Raw genomic sequence first — 20,323 nt, 5'->3', positions numbered from 1 at the left:
ACACACAAGACCTGGAACAATTCCATTTATCAAGTCCACTTAAATAGAGCATAAGTTGGCCCCTAAAATAAGACGAAGAAAAAGGAAAAGTAACACAATTCAATACTGTTAACAATTTTCTCACTATAGTTTAGGTATGCAGGACAAAAAATGCAAGGTAGACAGGGGAACAAAAAAATACCATATGAAATCTGAAGACACAAAAGACTACTTTTCAAGCCATGCTACTTGGAATAAGATAATGTTAACCAAATAAGAAAACCTCTTTTTGTGAAAAAGTCACCATAATATCTCTGAATAATTTTCAATTAAGCTAGAAAAGGCAAATATACTTATTTGCCATAGTCTGAACCAGACACTTGCCAGCACTTCTCCTAAGACTGAAGAGCTTCCAGTCACGTACATTATACTTATATATATTAACAGAATAGCTATAATTACATATATACCATATATCCAGCATATATCCACTAATGGAAATATAAAAGTACTCTGTGTTTCAAGCAAAAGCTACACTTCACTTTACACTGACTTTCAAAGGAAGCTTCTTTTTTACAATACCTGTGCTTGCTTTAGATACTACCAGGAAGCAGTTACCTAATATGTACACTTGGGTATCTATTCATATAAGAAGAGCTTTCCAATTGAAGAACTTTTGTAATAGCTTAGAAAAAAAAAAATGAAGAAAAAATTGGCTAACTACTGTCATGCATTGAACTTGAAAAATCAAAGCGAAATCCTTACTCTATTTTGGAATTTAACTTGGACAAAACTCAGCTTCCATTTTATTCTCAGACCCTTCTGTAAACCATAACCAAGCTATGATCAGTTTTATTAAATTAATGGATTATAATAAACTACCTAAAATTACACAAATCCTTTTCACTAGGGCCTGCATTTGACTTTTACAAACCAGTTTAGTTTGGCAAACACTTATATCTACTAAATGGCAACAGTAAGAATAAAAAAGCAATAGGAATGATGAATTTTTATATCTTAAAATTATCTCCATTAATAAACATACCATGCAATAATTTTGTACCTTACAAACCTTTTAGGAGGAAATTGTATTCTTATAATCATGAAATTCCCAAAGCAATTTTGCTGAGCATTTTTAAGTACTACTACAAGACATGCCACCCATCCTGTTGTATTTTTTCTTTGCTACCCAGCTATCAAATAGAGCACATGCTCTAAGTCAGTCTTGTCCTCCAAGCTTTTGAAGTATAATACAATCTAAGGCAGAGCCTTGACTTGATTCAGATTATCAAATTGATGGATACCTGTTTATTCAAACTATAAGTTTTTTACATATAGAATGAAGTATATCTATACTTAATGAGCCATTAAAAATACAACTTAATATTCACCACTTAAAAAAATAAAACAAAACCCTTACCATTTTACATCTTGTTAGCTTGCCTTCCATGGCAGACAGCTGCCTGCTTCATTTGTGGGTGAGGAAATGACTGAAATTATAAATAACAGCTTCAAGGAATGATTTCTAAGACTTACTTCCTTGATTCTCCCCAGAACAGTGCCTTTTTCAGTGGAGATGTCACTATAACAGAAGTTTCTACGCGAGGGTTCAGAACTTTTACTATCAATACCAGAAAAAAAAGCAAGCCCATTGTCAGCAAGCTTAAGTTCACGACTGGACTCTGTACTTCACGGAAAAATTTAAAGGTCTGCAGATCAACAAGTTGATATTCACAGTACATTACTTCAACTCTGTTAACCACTTTGGCAAGCAGTTAGTACTTGTACAGTCATCAAGAAGTACAGATAATAATTCTTACACTCTCCCTTCTCAGTCTACACTATTTGCTTGATTAATGACCGACTCATTTCACCAGTAACATAAATCGACATATCTAGCAGGGAAGCCATGGAAAATTGTTTGCCTATCAGCAGAAGTTAAGCATACAGGATTTGTACAAAGATTAAGCTTACAAAAGATGGGACAGATAATTTGCAGCAGGACAACACACCAGTAACTTCCCACCACAGCAGATCTTCTGGAAAAGCTCTACTACTCTCCACAGCAACAGGGAGTAGTAGCAAAGACTCAGTAACAGCCAGTATTGCAAGACTGCAATCAGACGCTTTTCCCTGTGTTAGAAGGATAAACAGGGCACATTTTCAACACCTGAACTCATCTACTTCTGGTGTACTCATTTTCAAAGTTTTTCACCCAGAACAACTCAAGATTAAGCCACTCAGTTACAGCTTTACTTCTCAAAACAATTTAACCAGACATTTAAATTATCCAAGACAGACATTTAACTGCTCCTAATAATTTAATAAGCTTCAGAGCACGCAGCAGGTAGATCATGGTGATCACTGATGGCATTCTATATTAGATTTACAATGCTGAAGCCCTTTTATGCTTATAGAAAAAACAGATAAGGTTTTTATTTCCTTCTTCTGTGCACAATATTTGGTGAAGAACAGTCACGGTTGTTACTCCAGCAATCAAGCCTATTTTTCTGCTTGTGAAAGTAGATTAATTAATTTACAACTGCCATTGCTTGTTAAGGCATTTCTTGCTGAATAAGTGTACAATATGGGATATAATTTCATTTCAGGTGAGACTATCAAAACCCAAAGCCTATGGCTCCAGAAAAAAAAAAGGGAAAAGGAAAAAAAAACTCGCTTTTTTAAAATGAAATAACATTCAAGTCTAATTCGCAATTGCACAAAGTTCTGCCAAGCAATTCCATTTAATTTTCATGTCCTGCAGGCAGTACTAACTCCTTTCTTTTGTCCATGCGAAAATAGAGTAGGATAGCCAGTATGCGGGGTTTTTTTAGAGAAAGACATCAGCCACTACTCCACACCTCCAACCCTCGTGTCAGCTGAGAGAGCTGGCATCAAAGGCTCCAAGATCACCGATTTCTCCTGCTGGCCAGCCAAAACCCGGCAGTACAACAGAACTAAGCACAGTCCCTAAACCAGTCCTCTCAACCAAGTAGAGCAGACAGTAGGTCTCCAACCTAACCTTCATACTGAGTCCAAAACTGAAGACTCCAGAGCTTTGGTCAGTCTCAGCTTAAGAACTTTTGACTATATTACGTGAAGCATATGCACAGCTCTGAGGGCTCCAGAGAAACTAGTGACTCATTTGCCTTTAATCCTATGAATGCAAACTGCCAAGAATGCCCTATGGTTCCATAGTTAACCACGGTTCAGCAAAGTCATTTGTCTAGCTATCATTAAAAAAATTAAGGTGTTCACACTAAGCAACTCCAGGCCAGACAAGCGATGCAACAGAACAGGGCTGTGCACACCAGCGGCTTCTGACTCCCACAAAACCGATGGTCCCTCTCGCTCTCAACACATAAAACTCAGTGCAGTCATACTTTATACATCCTTGGAGAGGATTAATTTAATTTTGATTTCCTCTCTGTGTTTGCTTTGGAAGTTTGCATCTTGAGCAATATATATACGACTGAAGTTTGGCAGCAAGCAGCCTGTATTATGATGTATATCATTTCAGCCTGGCAAGCACATGCAGGAAAATAACAAGCTGGCAGTGAGGACAGCTTCATCTCACATTCAGAAAGTGGAAGACTGGTGCAGGAATAAGAAAAAGTAAGACATTTCCCAGGGGGTGAATTTAAGAGGGATGGAGTCTGGTATTGCCCATGTGACCAAGGGAACATAGTGCTCAGCAAAACAAGATGTGATTGTGACACAGGAGGAAGTGGCAGGCGTACAGGTCTTTATACCCATGGCCTTTCCATCATCAGACAGGTTTCTAGTATATTGGTTACTGGTATCTTCCAAAGCTTGCCAGAACAATGGTAAAACCAGGGCCACGCAAAGAGGTATTGTTGCCACAGGAAAGCAGACAGAAATAAAAGAATTTTGCTGGTTTGACTTCCATGTTTTTACACAGCTGAAATGCATTTGCTCAGCTGAGTTCTGTGGTACATCCCTACAATCATACACTCCAACTTATTACTTAAGAAGGCATTATTGCCTGGAAAAAAATTATCCATTCGTCCTGACACAGATCTTGTTCCAAGGATTTCTCAGCACTCAAGGATTCTTCATTGTGTACAAACTCAAAATTGTCCAAAAAATAAACCTATTACTGTTTCAATAGTGTACCAGTCTTCTAGCATTTCCAGATTTCCACGCACCTAGAACTGGCAAGGTTCCTTTTATCAGACCTCTATATTAGTTAAGATTATGTTGTTGCTTCCACCAGAAGGTTTCTGTAAAGCAACACAAGTGCTGGAATGCAATGGTCTATATTTACCTGATAGTCTTGTTATCACTGCTTGGCAGTATGTTACCCCTACATATGAAACCTAAACCTACTCCTACCTTTTTAATATTATACAGCACAGAAGCTTTATTTTTAACTTCAGGTTTACTATCTTTGCTACCTTTTGTCATCATTGCTTCCTTTTCCCAGTCTAAATTTAGTGCCTTTAGTTTGAGCAGTCCCTTCCCTCCCCAAAATAAAATTCAGTTTGGTATTTCCATGATATAGAACCAAAAAAACTTGTGGTAGAAGTGGCAAAAAAAATTAAATCATAGTTCATTGAGACTCAAGTCACAAGTTCAATACCAAAGCTAAGTATGACTGTTCCTATAAAGTTAAAATATTAGACACAGAAGAATTGGAGTTATCAGGTTCAACGCTACAGTCAAAAGTTCATTAAAAAAAAAAAAGGGGAAGGGGGGGATAAAAACTGTTTAAGATCATTGTAAGTTTCCCACACAGTATTTCACCCAGGCCCAAGATACAATATGCAATGTTCAAACACAGAGAATAAGACCACATATTTCAACACCTATATATAAACTTATTTTTTTACTTTTAAGCCTTTGCCATCGAATGATTCGTGGTTTGAATACCTGTATCTGAAGACTACCCTACTCTGGATATGTAAGACAGCATCATTTACAAGATGGTGCAACATAGTTAAACACCTAGTTTTCCCTGGCCTTGTTCTGTCAGTGTACAATTCTTTCCTCAAGGAAAAAAAGAAAATGCTGATTTTTCAACTACTTCCAGATGTTTAATAGCAGTCAGTCTGACCACTACCTGATAGCTTGAAAAGCTTTAGCTAACTTGTATAACCCCACTAAGAAGAATCATCCTAAATGCATCTGCCATGGTAAGCAAAGGCATCATGTCACCCTTCCAGAGCTCTGTATAGGATGCCCCAAAATGTGGGGGCAGGAGTGTCCTTCATTTGGATCAAGTTAACACAAACATAACGTACAAATGAGGAAGTTAAACTAGCATGGCAATAAAACAGCACAGGAGCCTAATCACTTCCAAGCCTAGTAGAAGATATAATTCTGAGCTGAGCAAGCCATTAACAGACCACAGGATTTGCCCACAAAACTGGGTCAGAATTGAAAAGATTATAGTCCAAGGAGAAGCAAATTTTTTCCGTGGATATTTGGATCACATTAGTACTAAAACACATTCGGAGTCAGAACAAAATTGATGTTACTTGTTTAATTTTCAAGAAGCAACCAAGGCAACAAAACCTTTCTAGTTTTTGAGTAAATACACACACCACGAACTACTGCAATATATTGTGTAATGAGGTGAGGCTTGGCAACATGTTCACAGTTTAGCATTTTCCCATGCCAAATTTCTTGAAAATTTCAATACATGCACAGATGGGAAGAGTTGAAGCTCATCCAAATCTTTAATTTAGTTTCCTGGACACAAGTAAATGAACATGAACATAAATAAATAAACCCCAACACACAAATAGCATCTTAGCACCTAAAATACACATATTTTTCTTGCTACAGAGAAATGTGTCAGGACACAAATGGAGACAAATATCACTGACAGCAGTGCATTTCATATCAAAGATGATCTTGGTCCTAAGGTTAAAAGGAGTTGACAAACATACCTCAGATTTTCACTTAATTTTCAGTTATTTTCTTTTCATAAAGGCTTTGTGTAATGGTTTATTACTAACACTAGGGTATTATTTTACTGTATCTCTTTAACAAAGGAATAACTTTTTGATGAGTTATTTTAGTCCAGTAACAGCTTCTTAGGAAGATGGGCGGATTTTTAAACCTTACAGGGCCTCTTTTCTAGTGCGAGTTCTTTCAAGAACAGCTCAAGCAGTTGGAAACTTCTTGATGGGATATATCTGCAAGGTTCAATGACTTCCTCGGATATTGACTGAACTCCTTCAAAGCTTTGAAGAAATACGGCCTTCCTTAGAACTTGAAATTCATGACACTCTTGAATTTAGAGTAAAAGTATAATTTAACTCAAGACAACAAGCAACCTTTTTGGACTGATATGTGAACTATTTTTTAGACCCACACTCTCAATCCCAAGATAAATATCATCAAGTTTCACATAGAGTTTATGACTTATCTTTTGGATTAAGGAAGCCTATCTGGTTACCCAAGTAATATCAGTTTTCCAGACAGACATCAGATTTCAAATATTCACCATGATTACATTTGCTGTTAACTAAACCATCTACTACAAAATGCTTGTTTCTCTGGCCTGAACTGGCTAACCATTCAGGTAAAGAGACAATTTCCATGAAGGGGCTGAAAGGAAACACTTTGTCCTGTCCACAGTATCTGAGTCTGCTAAGTTTATAAGCATAGTAGATCATACTGAGCAACAGACAGTAGAATACAAAGGTTTGGTCACTCATACTTTCACCACATTCTTTTTTTTTTTTATGACTTTGCAGATAATACAATCTGTTTTTCAGTTTCTTTCACCTAGTTTTACTGCTTGCAGTTCCAACTACAGTCCTCTTTTCTCCCCTTGGTCAGGCAAATAGTTTAGCTACTATTTAGTTATGGTTTTATTCTTCTTCATTCCCAAACAGTCCAGAATATCACATATTTAAACATGGTTGCTTCAATTTAGGACCCAGAAATCTTAAACAGTAACAAGGTCATGGCATATTGTCCTTCCACGCTCATCGTATTTCCAAGATAAATGAGAAAAGATCTTTCTCTCAGACAGAGATATATAAGGAGTTGTTCTAGCATCATATGTTCCAATTTCTACAAAATTAGCAGATGAAAACTTAAGCAGCATAGAAGTAATTAAAGTTCTGAGTTAAAGCACAAATGAAGGATAAGAAAAAGTTACTCTAATAGTTTTGGCATTAATTTAACACCAAATTCAAGATGCTACCCTTGTGTTTCTTTGGCTTTAGGCTCCTGTCCATACCGGAACTGGAATAACCAATAACAGAAATTAGGACATGACATAAATTACATCAGTTCTGAGCCTTGTTTTATCAGTTCACACCAGCATTTGTCCTCTGTCTAATTCAAAATGGACATCTATCAATAATCATGACAAGGACTGAATCTTGTGTTTGCTTCTGAATCCTCCCAAACTTCTCCTTATGAGCAGTATTTTTAAAAACAACTGGTATCATCACAGCAACACATGAAAATATTAGGTGCAGGTGAGTATTTCTTTACAAAACATTGAAGAATATAAGCAGATTTATCATTCATCCAATGCCATATCAGAAGAAAGAAAAATCTTCCTTGAGAATTGTTTTTCCTCAAAACATATTTGTCAAGTAGTCTGCCAAATTAAGAGCACCAACTGATACTTACTGATGTCAGTTCTTGAAACTGGAAGCAACAAAAGCATATTCAGAATATTGAGAATTTTAGCCAGGTCCAGAATAATTTTCCATTAAAACTAGGCACATCAGCTTCTTGATTAGTGTCACATGCTTTACATGGCAAACACTTTCAAAATACAAAAGCAAGGCTGGATAGAAAATGTGTAGTACAAATGAATCTGAGGTACAAGGGTATTAAAAGAAATTTGAGAAAGTTAAATCTCCAGAAACAATAAAAGGAAAATATACTCACAGGTAAAATCAGATTGAATTGTAATTTTGCCTTAGACTACAAGAAGTTACTAAAATCTTGTTTCAAAAGCAAAAGAAAAGCAAGAGTAAGATAGCATAATGGTTTCAGAAAGCAGAGTTCAAGCTTATGGTTTATCTCAGCCCACAATAAAGAAGGGTCAAATAAACATATTTTTTCCAAGTCAGAGCCCACAAAAGGCATCCAATTACAATTTTATCATTTAGACACTATTTGCCTCTGTTCTATAATGAAAACTACTTTACAAGTCCTTCATTGATCAAGGTGAATGACTGCTCTGCACAGTGAACAGTTTCTGAAGTTCTAGGTGCCATGCTAAGGTTTTATTGCTCAAATGGGAGCTCAAAACCTACCTGACATGGCCTATATATGTTTACCTTAATAGGGTGGGGGGAACATGGCTGTGTCTAATAAATAAACAATCAATGTTTACATATATCTACATGAACATATAAATACCTTCAGATTAAGCAAACATCACATCTGGGAAGAAGAATTTGCTGCTACTTGAGATCCCAATCCTGGAGATCTCTTAACATTAGTCTTTCAGAGATTCCCACACACCACTATTTACTTATAATGAACAATGTAAAAAACTTTCCACAAATGACAAATACCTGATAGCACTATAGAATTTCACTCTCTTGGATATACAAGATAGAAATGGACTTCGTGTTAGGCAAAACAAAGAGCGCTAAAGACTAGATTAGGCACTGGTACAACCCAAAATTTCATTATGATAACTGTGATAAAAACTTACAATGGAGATTTATGATATATCCAACTCATTGCAAGCAGCATGACAGGTTACAGTCATCTAGTAAAGCCAAACTTCTTCCCACTCATGTATTCACATTTGCAAGGCAGCATAAACACAAAGGTAGGTTACATGTCCATGAAAAGTCTCCGTATTTCACTTGCTTGGAGTCTAACAAACTAGCTGATTTAAACTGACTACAAAATCTTACAAACAAGCATTTATAATGCATCTCTAAGGAAATCCTGCCTGCCTTCTGGCAAACTTAAGTACACCCAAGAGGCCAGAGTAAGCAAGTAGAAATCTTCTAGCTCGGTATAGCTGATAGGTTGCTTGTTTTCATCTGTTAGGAAAAAAAATAAATCTTTTATTTAAACCATTAATATGGCAATTTTACTTTGAGGTTCAAGAGATACAACTTCCAAATCTATCGTCACAGTTCAAGATGAAAACTACCCTTAAATATGAAAGGAAGTAGCACAATGTGCAGTTGGTGAACATGCATCAGGCACACCACCACAACAGAAGTTATATGTTCAAGCGTGGCTGATTAAGGCTAGACGAATATGTAGATGGCTAATCATCAGATTATACTCATGCTTATAACCTTTGTTTACACTTCCTTCCAGCCTAGTCTGCTGTAACTGCCTAAGAATTATCCATTCTGGAACTGCCATTTTCATCAGCCAATCTCAAAGGAAATCTGAGGAATGCTAGCAGAAACACAGAGATGCCGAACTTGAGTAACTTGAAGAAGCATAGTAGCAGCCACTGTGGTACAATACCCAGAAAACAAGAACAGAATGAGTAAGCAACTCTTGAGCAGATATAACTCAAGCATGCTGCTAGTTTTGGCACTGTTGGCAGTATCAGTCAAAAATTATGCAGTCATTTGACAAGGTGACATAAATAGATAAAGTACAGGAAAATAAGGCAGGTATTTTGTGCAATAAATTTAAACCACAGCATCTTAACAGGGATTGTCAAGTTAAAGATTAAAAAAATTGCTGTTCCAATTTTATTTCATTATTTCAATCAGCTAATCTGGATAAACTTGCTAGTCTCAGTTCATAAATTCTGAAAAATGGATAAACCAAACATATTTAAATATGAATTATCAGGTTGTATATATTCTTCAAGCAGTCTTAGGAGACAGTCTAGCATTCAAGAAGGATGGGTTTTAGAGTAAAAAATGCTCGGCAATCATCAGATATTTCAAGATTACTCTACACTTTTCAGAGAAGGAAACTACCTTAGATAGCTGCCACAGGCAATAACAGAAGGAACAGCTAAGTGTCAGAATCTCCCTGTGATAACAGTATTTAAGTAGTTTGGTACAGCATTTTACCCAAAGAATTACATTTGGGATCTTGGATTCCTTAAAATCAGATTTACAGGTAATTGAATAAACCATAATCACTCCTACTAAGCATCAGACCTCACTTAGAAAAGCTAATGCCAGGTTTTTAAATTGGGATCATTTGTCTTTAACTGTACTGTAAGTGCATTTGCTCTGGTAGGTCTCACATTTCAGGCAGCAGATCAAATAAGACTGCAGTTTTACATACCTTTCCAATTTGTTCTTAGTATTGTTTAGGTAAGTTTTAAACATTTGGCTACAGCATTTCAGTACAAATTAGCCAGAATATCGTAAGGTTTCAATTTGCAGCTTTAACCTTGCCAATGTCCCAACTACTTTTGCCTTAAATTTGAACTCTGATTTAAATGCTGATTGCAATTGTATTGTTATAATTAGCAGACCAGTTTTGCAGGAACACTGCCTACTAGATAGCAAAAGCATATCAAAATGTGGTTAAACACAAAAAAATATTGCCTAACAGCAGTCTCTATACTACTTTGTACTTCCACATACTGCTTGAGGTGATTATATTTGCATATGAATTCAGATATGTTGGTTAAAGGAATTTAAATAGTGAGCTCTGTCTATTCTGCCAAAGTGTTTATAGTTTTTGATTTATTAACTGTCACACTTCTCACCCCTCTCTTATTCTTCCCCAATTTTTTTGGCTTCAAATGATTCTGTTTTGGCACATTCAGTAGTGCAACATTTCACTTTTCTATAAAACTCTCCTGCTAGAAAAATAACACAAAACCCCAGGAAACTTACCTGGTCTCCAGTTTCACTACCAACTCAAAACAGCCACAGTTCACTCCAAGCCAACTGGATCTCTGCCCAGTTCCAAGCAAGCAGGGGCAAATTCAGGCATTCATATCAACTTCAGACACAGTTTGGTGTACAGAAAGCCTACTTAGACAGTACTTCAGCAGTAGAACCAAAAGCCCAAATGCCCAATAAGAGGTTGCAAAGACATGAGGACAGAGATAAAAAGAAAGAGAACTGCCATCAAAAGAATAGAAATTATACACATTTAAAATTCATCCAGAAAGAACATCTATAGGTTTTTATTTCTGATACTGGGTTAGTAAGTTTCTAATGTAAAAGAGAAAATGAAAGGAAAAACGGTAAAGAACTGAAGTGAGAAAAGATTTCTTAAGAGGATCAAGAGAGCTCTTTCCACCAAAGGGATCATCAAGAAAACCTAGGGGAAAAACTTTTCTGCAACAGTCTTTTGCCACAATACTCAGCTCAGTGCCCCAAGAGGTTACACAAACCACTCAAAAGCTTCAGTGAAACTCCAGTATACTAAACATAGCTACCTACCTGTTTATGTGAATCATAATACACAGAAAGGATGTCTATTGCAAACTGGTTCTCTGAGATTTTTATCTCCCTCTGGAAAAAGATCAGTATTACACTCACCTGAATCTCAGTTTGAGCTGATTCTCTATCAGGAACAATTTTACATACCAAAAGCATTCAGTAGCAAAGAACCTGTTCCATCTTCCCAAATTTTTCATAGTGTCCACCACTGTGCACAATACAAGAACTCCTCCTCTTAAATTCATTGAACAAATTAAAAATTACTCGGAGATCCAAAAGATACCCTGTCTTTTGAAAGAATGTGATTATGAAGCCAAGAGAAATTAAGAGAATTACATCCTTCCTGAAAATATCCTATAATATGTACTTTGTTCCCTCACTTGTAAGGTGAAATGAAAGGCACACAACCCAAATAAATTTGTGTTCAGGAATATATATTCCCAAGTAGAGCAGTGATAAATGATTTCTGATACAGAAGTCAATTTTTTTCTGGAAAAAGTAATTTTTCTGTATAGACGCTTCATTGGCTAGGTCCCTCAATAAAAGGATGGCTGATGGCCACAGAAACACAGCCTGACCAACCCTAGCCAAGTATCATCTTGCACAGGGTATAAAGTAGCATTTTTACATGCGTAATTAAAGCATTACATAGTTTTGAAGTGCTACATTTTCACACAGTTGCCCCCCAACTGATTTAATGGAGGGAATGGTTCCTAATGAACATCATTATTCCTGCCAGGCTATAGGTTCTGCTTCTCCAAGAATCATAGAATCATTTAGGTTGGAAAAGACCCTTACAATCATCAAGTCCAACCATAAACCCAGCACCGTCAAGTCCACTAGAATCACTAAAAAGCCCAAACAAAACAGAAAGGAGGATACAACTGTGAGAGTGGGGGACTTTTCTAGTACACATCTAAACTGCAAAAGAAATACCTCTCCTCTTGAGATGCATATAAACAGGTACTGCCAAAACAAATGCATTTGATCTCCACACTAAATATATATTGCAGTGTACTCTAGAATATTCTCAGAGTACTGCAGACAGAGAATAAGTAAAATACTTACTTTTTGAAGGCCCCTAAAAGTCAACATCACTAAAAGCAGATAAAGTTTTAACTTCGTCAGAACACAGTAGCTGGCTTCAGTGTACTTTTGCAAAATTCAAAATACAGAGATTTAACAGGGTATATTCAGAGGTATTTCCTCACTGAGCTGCTCTGCTAAAACAGTGTTTTGCTTCAGGCCTAATACTTCAATTTGATTTTACGGCAACTGAGAAATAAATTAGAGCTCATACATGAAGCTCATACATGAGCTCTCAGTTTAAAGCTGCCTCTGGATTACTGCTTAACAGCCCTACACATGAAGTGCAAACAGGATTGATTTTTTATTTGAAAAACAGTCAGTCAAGTTAATATGAAGCATTCAGCTTGGACATAACATTCCACGCCCTGCAGGTAAGTGTTAGAAGAAAACTCCCTGATCAAGGTAAGCCCATACAAAAACAGTCATTCAGTCTAATCTTCTAAATCAAGTTCTATACAATAATATTCCAGCTGAGACTGTGTCTAGCAAATTGCATTTAAATGGCCCACAAAAATCCATTTAGTCTTTCACTTGCCAGAAGAGCAATGGGGGGTAGCAAAAACTCATGTGTTCTCAAGTTTCTAACTATAATTGATTGATAGGGTAAAGAATTGCAGACTCTGTCCAAGACTGGAAAAGAAGTAAAAGGCAGGGTATATACTCAATGTTAAAGAAAAATGTATCCTCAGAAGAGGAGACTGTGGAGGCATCAGTGTGCATGCACACCCACATGCTTCCAAGTCAAGTTGCAGACAAACAGTCTCTACAGTCCTTACTATGTGATTTACAGAGAGTACCAGACATGTTTTTTGCCACCTGCCCTTCACTGAAGTGAGGGCACAAGAAGAGCAAACTGGAGCAAGCCTACACAAAGTGAGGGCCACAACAAGAGCAACTGGATTCCAGTTTCAGCACCAGTAAAGCCTCACCTTCGCACCCGTCTCAAGTGCATAATTGACATCTCAAAGTTTGCATGGTCTGCCAGGTATTGTATGCTTTTCTCTACACAATAGAGATGGAGTAGTAGTTACCTCTCCAATGCATCACTCAGTGATGCTTGTTTGGCTAAGGATACTAACACGTACTGTCTTTCTCTGTTGAAGGATGTGCAGTTCACCCAGGCACATTTAATAGCATGACAAACATTTTGTCTCTTTGAAACACAAAATATTCCACAACTCTACAGATGCTCTTAATCCACAGTGTGAAGTGGGATACCATTATTTTGGCCATAATTACACTTCCCATTCCCACCAAGAAATTTAACTGATGTGGCCTTAACAGCATATCTAAGACCAGAAGAACAAATAAGCCACTTCAAGGATCTTGTTACTCATTTCTGGCACCCATTCCATAGAGAAACACCACAGCACTGAAACTTGACAAATAACATGGTTGCAATAGTCAAGATGAAGAGTGTGGTTCATTTGATTGCCTGAAGTGATGGCAAGATAACACCTGCTGCCAGATACTTGAAAGAGCAAACAATTTCAGGAAGTAAGAGTCCTGCTTGCCATCTTTTTGCAGTCCTTGGGAATCTGTACTTGCCTAAGTAGTACTTTACACAACTGCTTCTCTGCTGTAGAGTACCACAGAGCTTGTATGAATCACAAATTTCCTTTCTAGTTCTTTCAAGGCATTCCATTGATTCAGCTTCAACAAGTGTGTCAACTGTCTTACAGAAACATAAGACAAGCTGTGCAGAAGTGGAAAGAGTTACGTCCGTTTGAAAAGCTGAAAGCTCCTACTTTGCTGTGAAGGGCCTTCAGCCCCAAACAAATTCTATGCTCTTCACAGAGCTGGGCACTTAGAAATTCAGTTGGTAACAGAAATTCAAAGGATGCAAAGAAGCTGTCTGCCATTTGTTCAATTAAGATCATTTCCCATGACAATGTAGGTGAAGAAGAGTTCACCTGTAATGTTTCATAGTCCTTTCCACTCCGTAGCTACGACACACACAGCTCACCACATACAACACATGGCACATTGATAGATCATGGGACAGCACACAGTGCTATGAATTTGCAGTATAGGCAGAATTGAAGCATTTTGTCCCTGCAGTAAACCAGTCTCACGGTGAAAGGCAAGATACATTTACCAATCTCTGAGGCAGGTAGATACTACTGTATCATGGCAAGCAAATACTAGACTAGAATAGGTAAATTTAGCTAATGGTTAAAACAATGTTGAGCAAACACCCCAAAATACATAAGTGTCGCTGCTTGTACAACATCTAACACAATCAGACTCTTGTACTTAGCTGGCATTACTCTATAACTGAACAGTACAAAAGCATTCAGTCTTGTAAGCACAGAACTCTAGTCATCTTGCAGAAGGTATGATTCTTTCTGATCAGCTGAATCCTCCTTCAGCATAAGTCTACTGTACATGGGGAAAAGAGGTAGCATTAGTAAAAAAACCAGACATGTAACAGTTGATAAGTGTGCTTTGCAGTAATAGCACTGGTTTCAACAGTGCCAGTTTTCCCCCAACACTACTTCCACGTCTCCGGTCTCACTTGCCTTTACAGAGTTCTTATGCTCCCTGGTTATGACATTCAAAATATTTGCCAGATTATGCAGCAATCCATACTAAGGTAATTTATGTTAAACTGATATGCATCAGTAATTCCTCAGGAGAAAAAAAAAATTGTAGGAAAGTAATAGTAGCACTGGCTGAGGAAGAAGCTACTTCTACTGTTGTCAAAATTAGTGTTTACCAAATCCCACTCTTCTAGGGCACAGAAATTTTAGGCTCACATCTGAAATTGCCTCCAAGTATAGAACACAATTCCACTGCTCTGAACTCTTCCTGAATCTGCATGAGAACTCATAAAAACATCTCCACTACAGCATCTGCTGGTCTGCATTAAAGCCTCCCTCACTAATGAATTAATCAGCTGCAAACCAGTGGTGAAGATTTCAGGGTCAACACTAGTATCCACTGGGTCTACAATGGGCTACATTGAGAACATAAATCTTAGAGATAAATAAAGGATTATTTTGCATTATCTGATTTGAAAGTAAGGAAAAAAGCATGCTTTACAGACTGAAGTAGAAGAGAAATTTAAAGCAATTGTTACATACTTAGAGTTTCTACTAATCCTTTGCGGTTTCTTTTCTTTTTCATTCCTGCCTGTCATACAGAGAATACATTTCCTAAATTTATTTTGTGTCTTGGCAATTCACCTTTTCAGGTACCTCAAAACTTTTTAATCTAAGACTTAGAGAATCATGAAGTCTACTACTCAACATTATTAACCATTTATTTATTTATCGTTAAATGTATTGCCTGCACTGAAAAGCAGAGATTCCAAACCAGTATCTCTCATGATTCACAGATACCAGATATTCGTTCTTGGTGTGGGATTATGTACGCCTAACAATAAAACTCTGGTGATTTATATGTGGTCACTTATTACTTACATGAACTGCTTTTGCTGAACAGATTCTATAGTCATAGTCAGACTTGCCAAACTAGAACTACTCAACAGTCTATGATTTCTTTTAGCCATAAGAAATTAAGGTAGACTGAGAACAATCATCTTGTAACTTAATTTTTAGTGAGAGAATTGTAAGAAATCAGAACTATTACTTGAAAACAACCAAGTATAACAAAATTATTATGCTAGAGTTGAGCAGAAATATTAGTGAAGGCTCATAATTGTACAATATAAAAAAAAATCCTTTTAGCTTACCTCATTAAACTATAAATAATGATTTCCTTAGAAGACACACTTGCGAAAACTAAAGCCCAAAGACTTCTGTTTAACAGAGCATACCTATCCACATATAAGAAGGCAGCAAGGAAGAATCAGCATTTCTCTGTTTATAGGCCAGTTAGTACAACATTGTACTGACATGGAAGACATCTCCTTCCCCTAGACATTAAAAATCTAGTCATGGGTGATGACATACTCCAATAACTGTAGGTAAGGTATGTTGATCTAATTAAAGCTGTGTCAGCTCTTCATGTCCATAGATACACTTTTGAAAAACTTGGGTCAAACAACTCACATTTTCATGGTGCTCACAGTATGAAAAGAAGAGAGTGATAATTGACCTAGAATGTATGTTAAAGAGCTTCCATTAAGTATATTCTAAAAAAATTAACTGCAAAGTCAGATCATATAAAATCTTTCAGCCTTTGCTGAAAAAGTGACATGCAAAATTACTCTCAACCCTCTACATTTGGATTCCACAGAAGTATCTTAAATCCTTTGTCACAAGTTTAAATCAGAAACTACAGCAGGTAGGAGTGAAAACTGTTTAAAGGAAGAACTGTTTTTAAATTTCTAGTGGACCAATGGTAGTGTACAGAAAAGGAATGAGGAGGAGGGGTTTCTCTGAAAACTACAAAGATTCTGTTGGGAAGCCTGACCTGGGTAATGAGTACCAGCTGCCTACCTTCACTGGTAGCTGCATTCTTCTGGGCTTTGGTGGGTGTGTGATCCGTACTTGAACTCACGTCGGATGAGATGCTTGAGCTGCCCTTGCCTGCAAAGGGAGAAGGACATGTAGAGGGTGGGAGGGAGAGAGAACAAACATGAGTATCAACAGTGAAATAGAAAGACCTTCAATATCTGAACCTGGAACAATTCCAGGAAGCTTTAAACTGTGTTTAAAGCAGCTCATGTTCATTTTGTACACACCAGGGTAGGAGTTAACTGCACTATAACTTCTAGCACATGTATCTTCACATGTATTAAGGCTGCAAATAGCCTCCTGTGCCAAAGGGGCTCTTATTACTTATTTGCTAAGCTCCATTGTAAATGAAAAGTTTGTGATTAACAGCATTAAGGGAACTTTCACATTCAGTTTACTCATTCAACTACCTCCAACACAGATCAGAACAAATGGTTAAGTTCATATTGTGTTAAATGAGTTTAGATTTATGTGTTCACATCATCTATTCAAGTCACTTGGTCACATGAAAATGAAAGCAAGGCATCTGTTATTTTCTCTTGCACCGTGCTCACTGCTTGATGTAATACGCCATTTCAAAACTAACTAACTTCTAACTAACTGTGGGGTTTTTTTAACTGTACATCATAACCCATGGAAGTTTTATCTCTTGTTTTCTTTCTTTTTTTTTCCCCTGCATTTCCTACATCAATGTCCTCAGACCTATATGTCAGATGTCAAACCAGGTACAAGTTACCAACGAAAGAAATCCAAATACAAAGAGAATATTAACCAAGATAGATACTATAGAAGAACAGAGTTGGCTAAATCAAAACTATCTTTTTGTTTACCTGTGAGGATCTAAGAAGGAGTCACTTCTGTTTCCCTTCACTCACTCTTCTCAATCTCAGTGTTTACTAACAGGGAATACGTTCTACTCTGCAGCAAGAACCAGACCAACCACCCAATTAGCAATACACAAGATAATTCTAGAGAGAGGAAATGCAGTGAATATTGTTACATTTTAAGAAGTTATCTATTGCCACAGACACTGCATCAGTGAAGCCGTTCAGAGCTATGTTAGCTTTTGGACCAAAATTAGGCTGTATGCAGAAAGCAAGCTGACACCACGTTTCTGTCACTTGAGTAAACCTATAATCATAGGAATGTTAGCAAGAGACTTTTCTGATCTGTTATTTCAATCAAGCATTCCTTAGGGTTCTGGGTTACAGTATGCCTGGTTTTCAAAACATTTAGATGTAAGGGAGAGGTCTGCTTTTTAAAGGTGCCACAACAGAACAAGGATTTAAGTTTTAATGAGAAACGACTGGAGAATGTGCAAATGTAGGTTGCTTCACAACCAAGGTACTGCCACTTAATCCATCAGCCAGCCCTAGAGAATCATTCTCGACATAAAGTTGCTTAAGTTAACATGTTCACATTTGAGAGATGATTGTGAATTGAATTGTAGAGAAAGGATATTAAAATGGTCAGAAGTAAAAAAAAATAAATGGCTAAAGCTAGTAGTTGGGTGGGGTGAAAAGAAAGAAAAAAGTGTATTTTCAGAGATTCTTTAACTGCTTTTTACATTCCTTTAAGAAGTTAAGCAAAACCAAGCAGCAGTGCCTCTAAAATATCACTTCAGTTGCTCTCAAGCTGTGACATGAGTTGGAGTAATGGACTGTGGTCTTCATAGAAATTACTGCCCCAAAAATAGCTCTCCAGCAAAGACAACTAGGTTTGTGGTAGAAGAAAGGCAGATGAAAAAAGGATAGATGTAAAATGCTAAGAAGAACATGAAATGTCTGCAACAGCTGATAATCAAACCATTACTGATAAGAAAGATATTTAGATGGTATTGCCACTACCAGCAACTGCAGAGGCGGGAAACAAAATTCCAAGGAGTCAGCCCTCCTTAACACATTAATAGAAAGAAAAGAAAACAAAAAAGACTAACTGGAAAAAATTATGTCCTCAAAGCCAATAAACAGGATTTCCTCTAAAAAAGAAATTATCTTTTTTGAGGGGGGGGGGGGAAGGAAGTCAAGGATACCAAATAACAGCAGAGTTGCTAGTTGGTCATCTGTGGCATAGGTTGTTTTTTACAAAGTGAATGTTTCCCAGGCTCCATACCTCCTGCTGCTACTAACATCAGTAGTAGTTCTGTTTACTCCATATATAAGCAAGTCTCCAAGAGCACAACAGAAATATTTCACCCACTGTAGGCTGCTAATTGCCAGTACACCTAGTAGTAACATATTTACAAGTGCACACTTCTATAGAAACTGTGAAATTCCAGATATGTCTAGATATTTACCATTTAAATCTACTTGGAGTTTAAAATATTTTAACTCATTGCAAGAAGTTAAAACAAAACATTAAGGAAAAAAAAACCACAGTGGTTACTATTTTGGTTGGGTACAGTTCTTCCTGCAATTATATCTAGATTTTCCCTCAGTCAACAGTTCTTTATTTCTACTCCAGAAGCTGTAATCCAAAAGAAAGGAAACTGCACTATGGTAGTAGATAGATATGGCAGAATTTTCCTAGAATACACTATAACTGACACTGGGAGTGAAGGTAGCATGTACTGCACATGAGCAAAGATCACACAGCTGCACAGTTGCAATTCAAATCATGTCTCTGACCTGCTTCTGAAGAAGCAAGAGTATGGATTTTTTTTTTTTCCATCTACTAGTGCCAAAGTCTTACAATAGTCATTGGAACAAGAGTCCAGCCATCTAATCTAGTACGCTATTTCCTACAGATCATATTTTGATCCTGCTGGAAAGAAAGTTAGAATAAGATAAGCATATAACAGGTACTTCTGAACATTGTCTCTGCCTTCGTAGCCCATGGAAGATTTTTAGTCATAGATGTCTTTCTACTCAATAGCCCTATAGCCTTATTAAATCTAGCTTGTCTCTTCTTGAGTCATGACTATTAAAATAATGTGTTTCATTTTCTTTTTATCACAGATGGCTATACTGACTAAAATATTAGCTTTGTTTTCTAAAAGCATTTGCATCTTCAGTTTTGCTATGAGAACAGAATAAATACCTATGATAATAAAAGAGATGCTATGTACTAACTAATGAAACACCACCAGAAGGTTGTGCATGGAACTGGATGGTCTTACTCCCCATTTCAATATTGCTGAAATAAAGCAACAGCTTTTCACTGCTACTTGTATAGAAAGTTATAATCTTTATTTCAAAGGTATACTAACTAGAGCTTGAAACACCTCTATCAATATATTTCAGGCTGTCAAAACTTGCAGGACAGAAGTAAGACAGAACACACAAGGAATCTTAGCCAAATAGAAGCAGTTGATAAATACTGGAAAGGAAACAGTATGAACTCATGAAGAGTAAACTGGATTCTGCCGGTCACATTCACTGCTGAGAAGTGTCAAAGATATCACAAGTCAGTCAGGACATAATCAATGCAATTTAAACTTACCTGGGAAAACATAGGCTATAATTGTATGAGAGCGAGAAACCATTTTCA

The 20,323-nt window shown here is 36.9% G+C and overlaps 1 protein-coding gene across 5 annotated transcripts in view; it reads right to left on the bottom strand.

The window, feature by feature from the left end:
* FBXL7 (F-box and leucine rich repeat protein 7) overlaps positions 1 to 20,323 on the bottom strand; it is a 305,177-nt gene that overhangs the window by 118,070 nt on the left and 166,784 nt on the right. For 3 of the 5 annotated variants that reach the window (XM_027681710.1, XM_027681728.1, XM_027681719.1), the window contains one exon: positions 16,817 to 16,906. In XM_027681710.1, the coding sequence (XP_027537511.1) occupies positions 16,817 to 16,906 (90 nt within the window). Of the gene's footprint in view, positions 1 to 10,766; positions 10,885 to 16,816; positions 16,907 to 18,866; positions 18,898 to 20,323 lie in introns of those variants that run through there. The other 2 variants (XM_027681747.1, XM_027681738.1) reach the window with 2 other exon arrangements.

This window comes from Neopelma chrysocephalum, unplaced genomic scaffold (assembly GCF_003984885.1).
Source record: "Neopelma chrysocephalum unplaced genomic scaffold, ASM398488v2 Primary Assembly neopelma1_22b, whole genome shotgun sequence".
NCBI lineage: Eukaryota > Metazoa > Chordata > Aves > Passeriformes > Pipridae > Neopelma > Neopelma chrysocephalum.
Note: the sequence above shows the minus strand (reverse complement) of the source record. Positions and strands in the feature narration are given on the sequence as shown.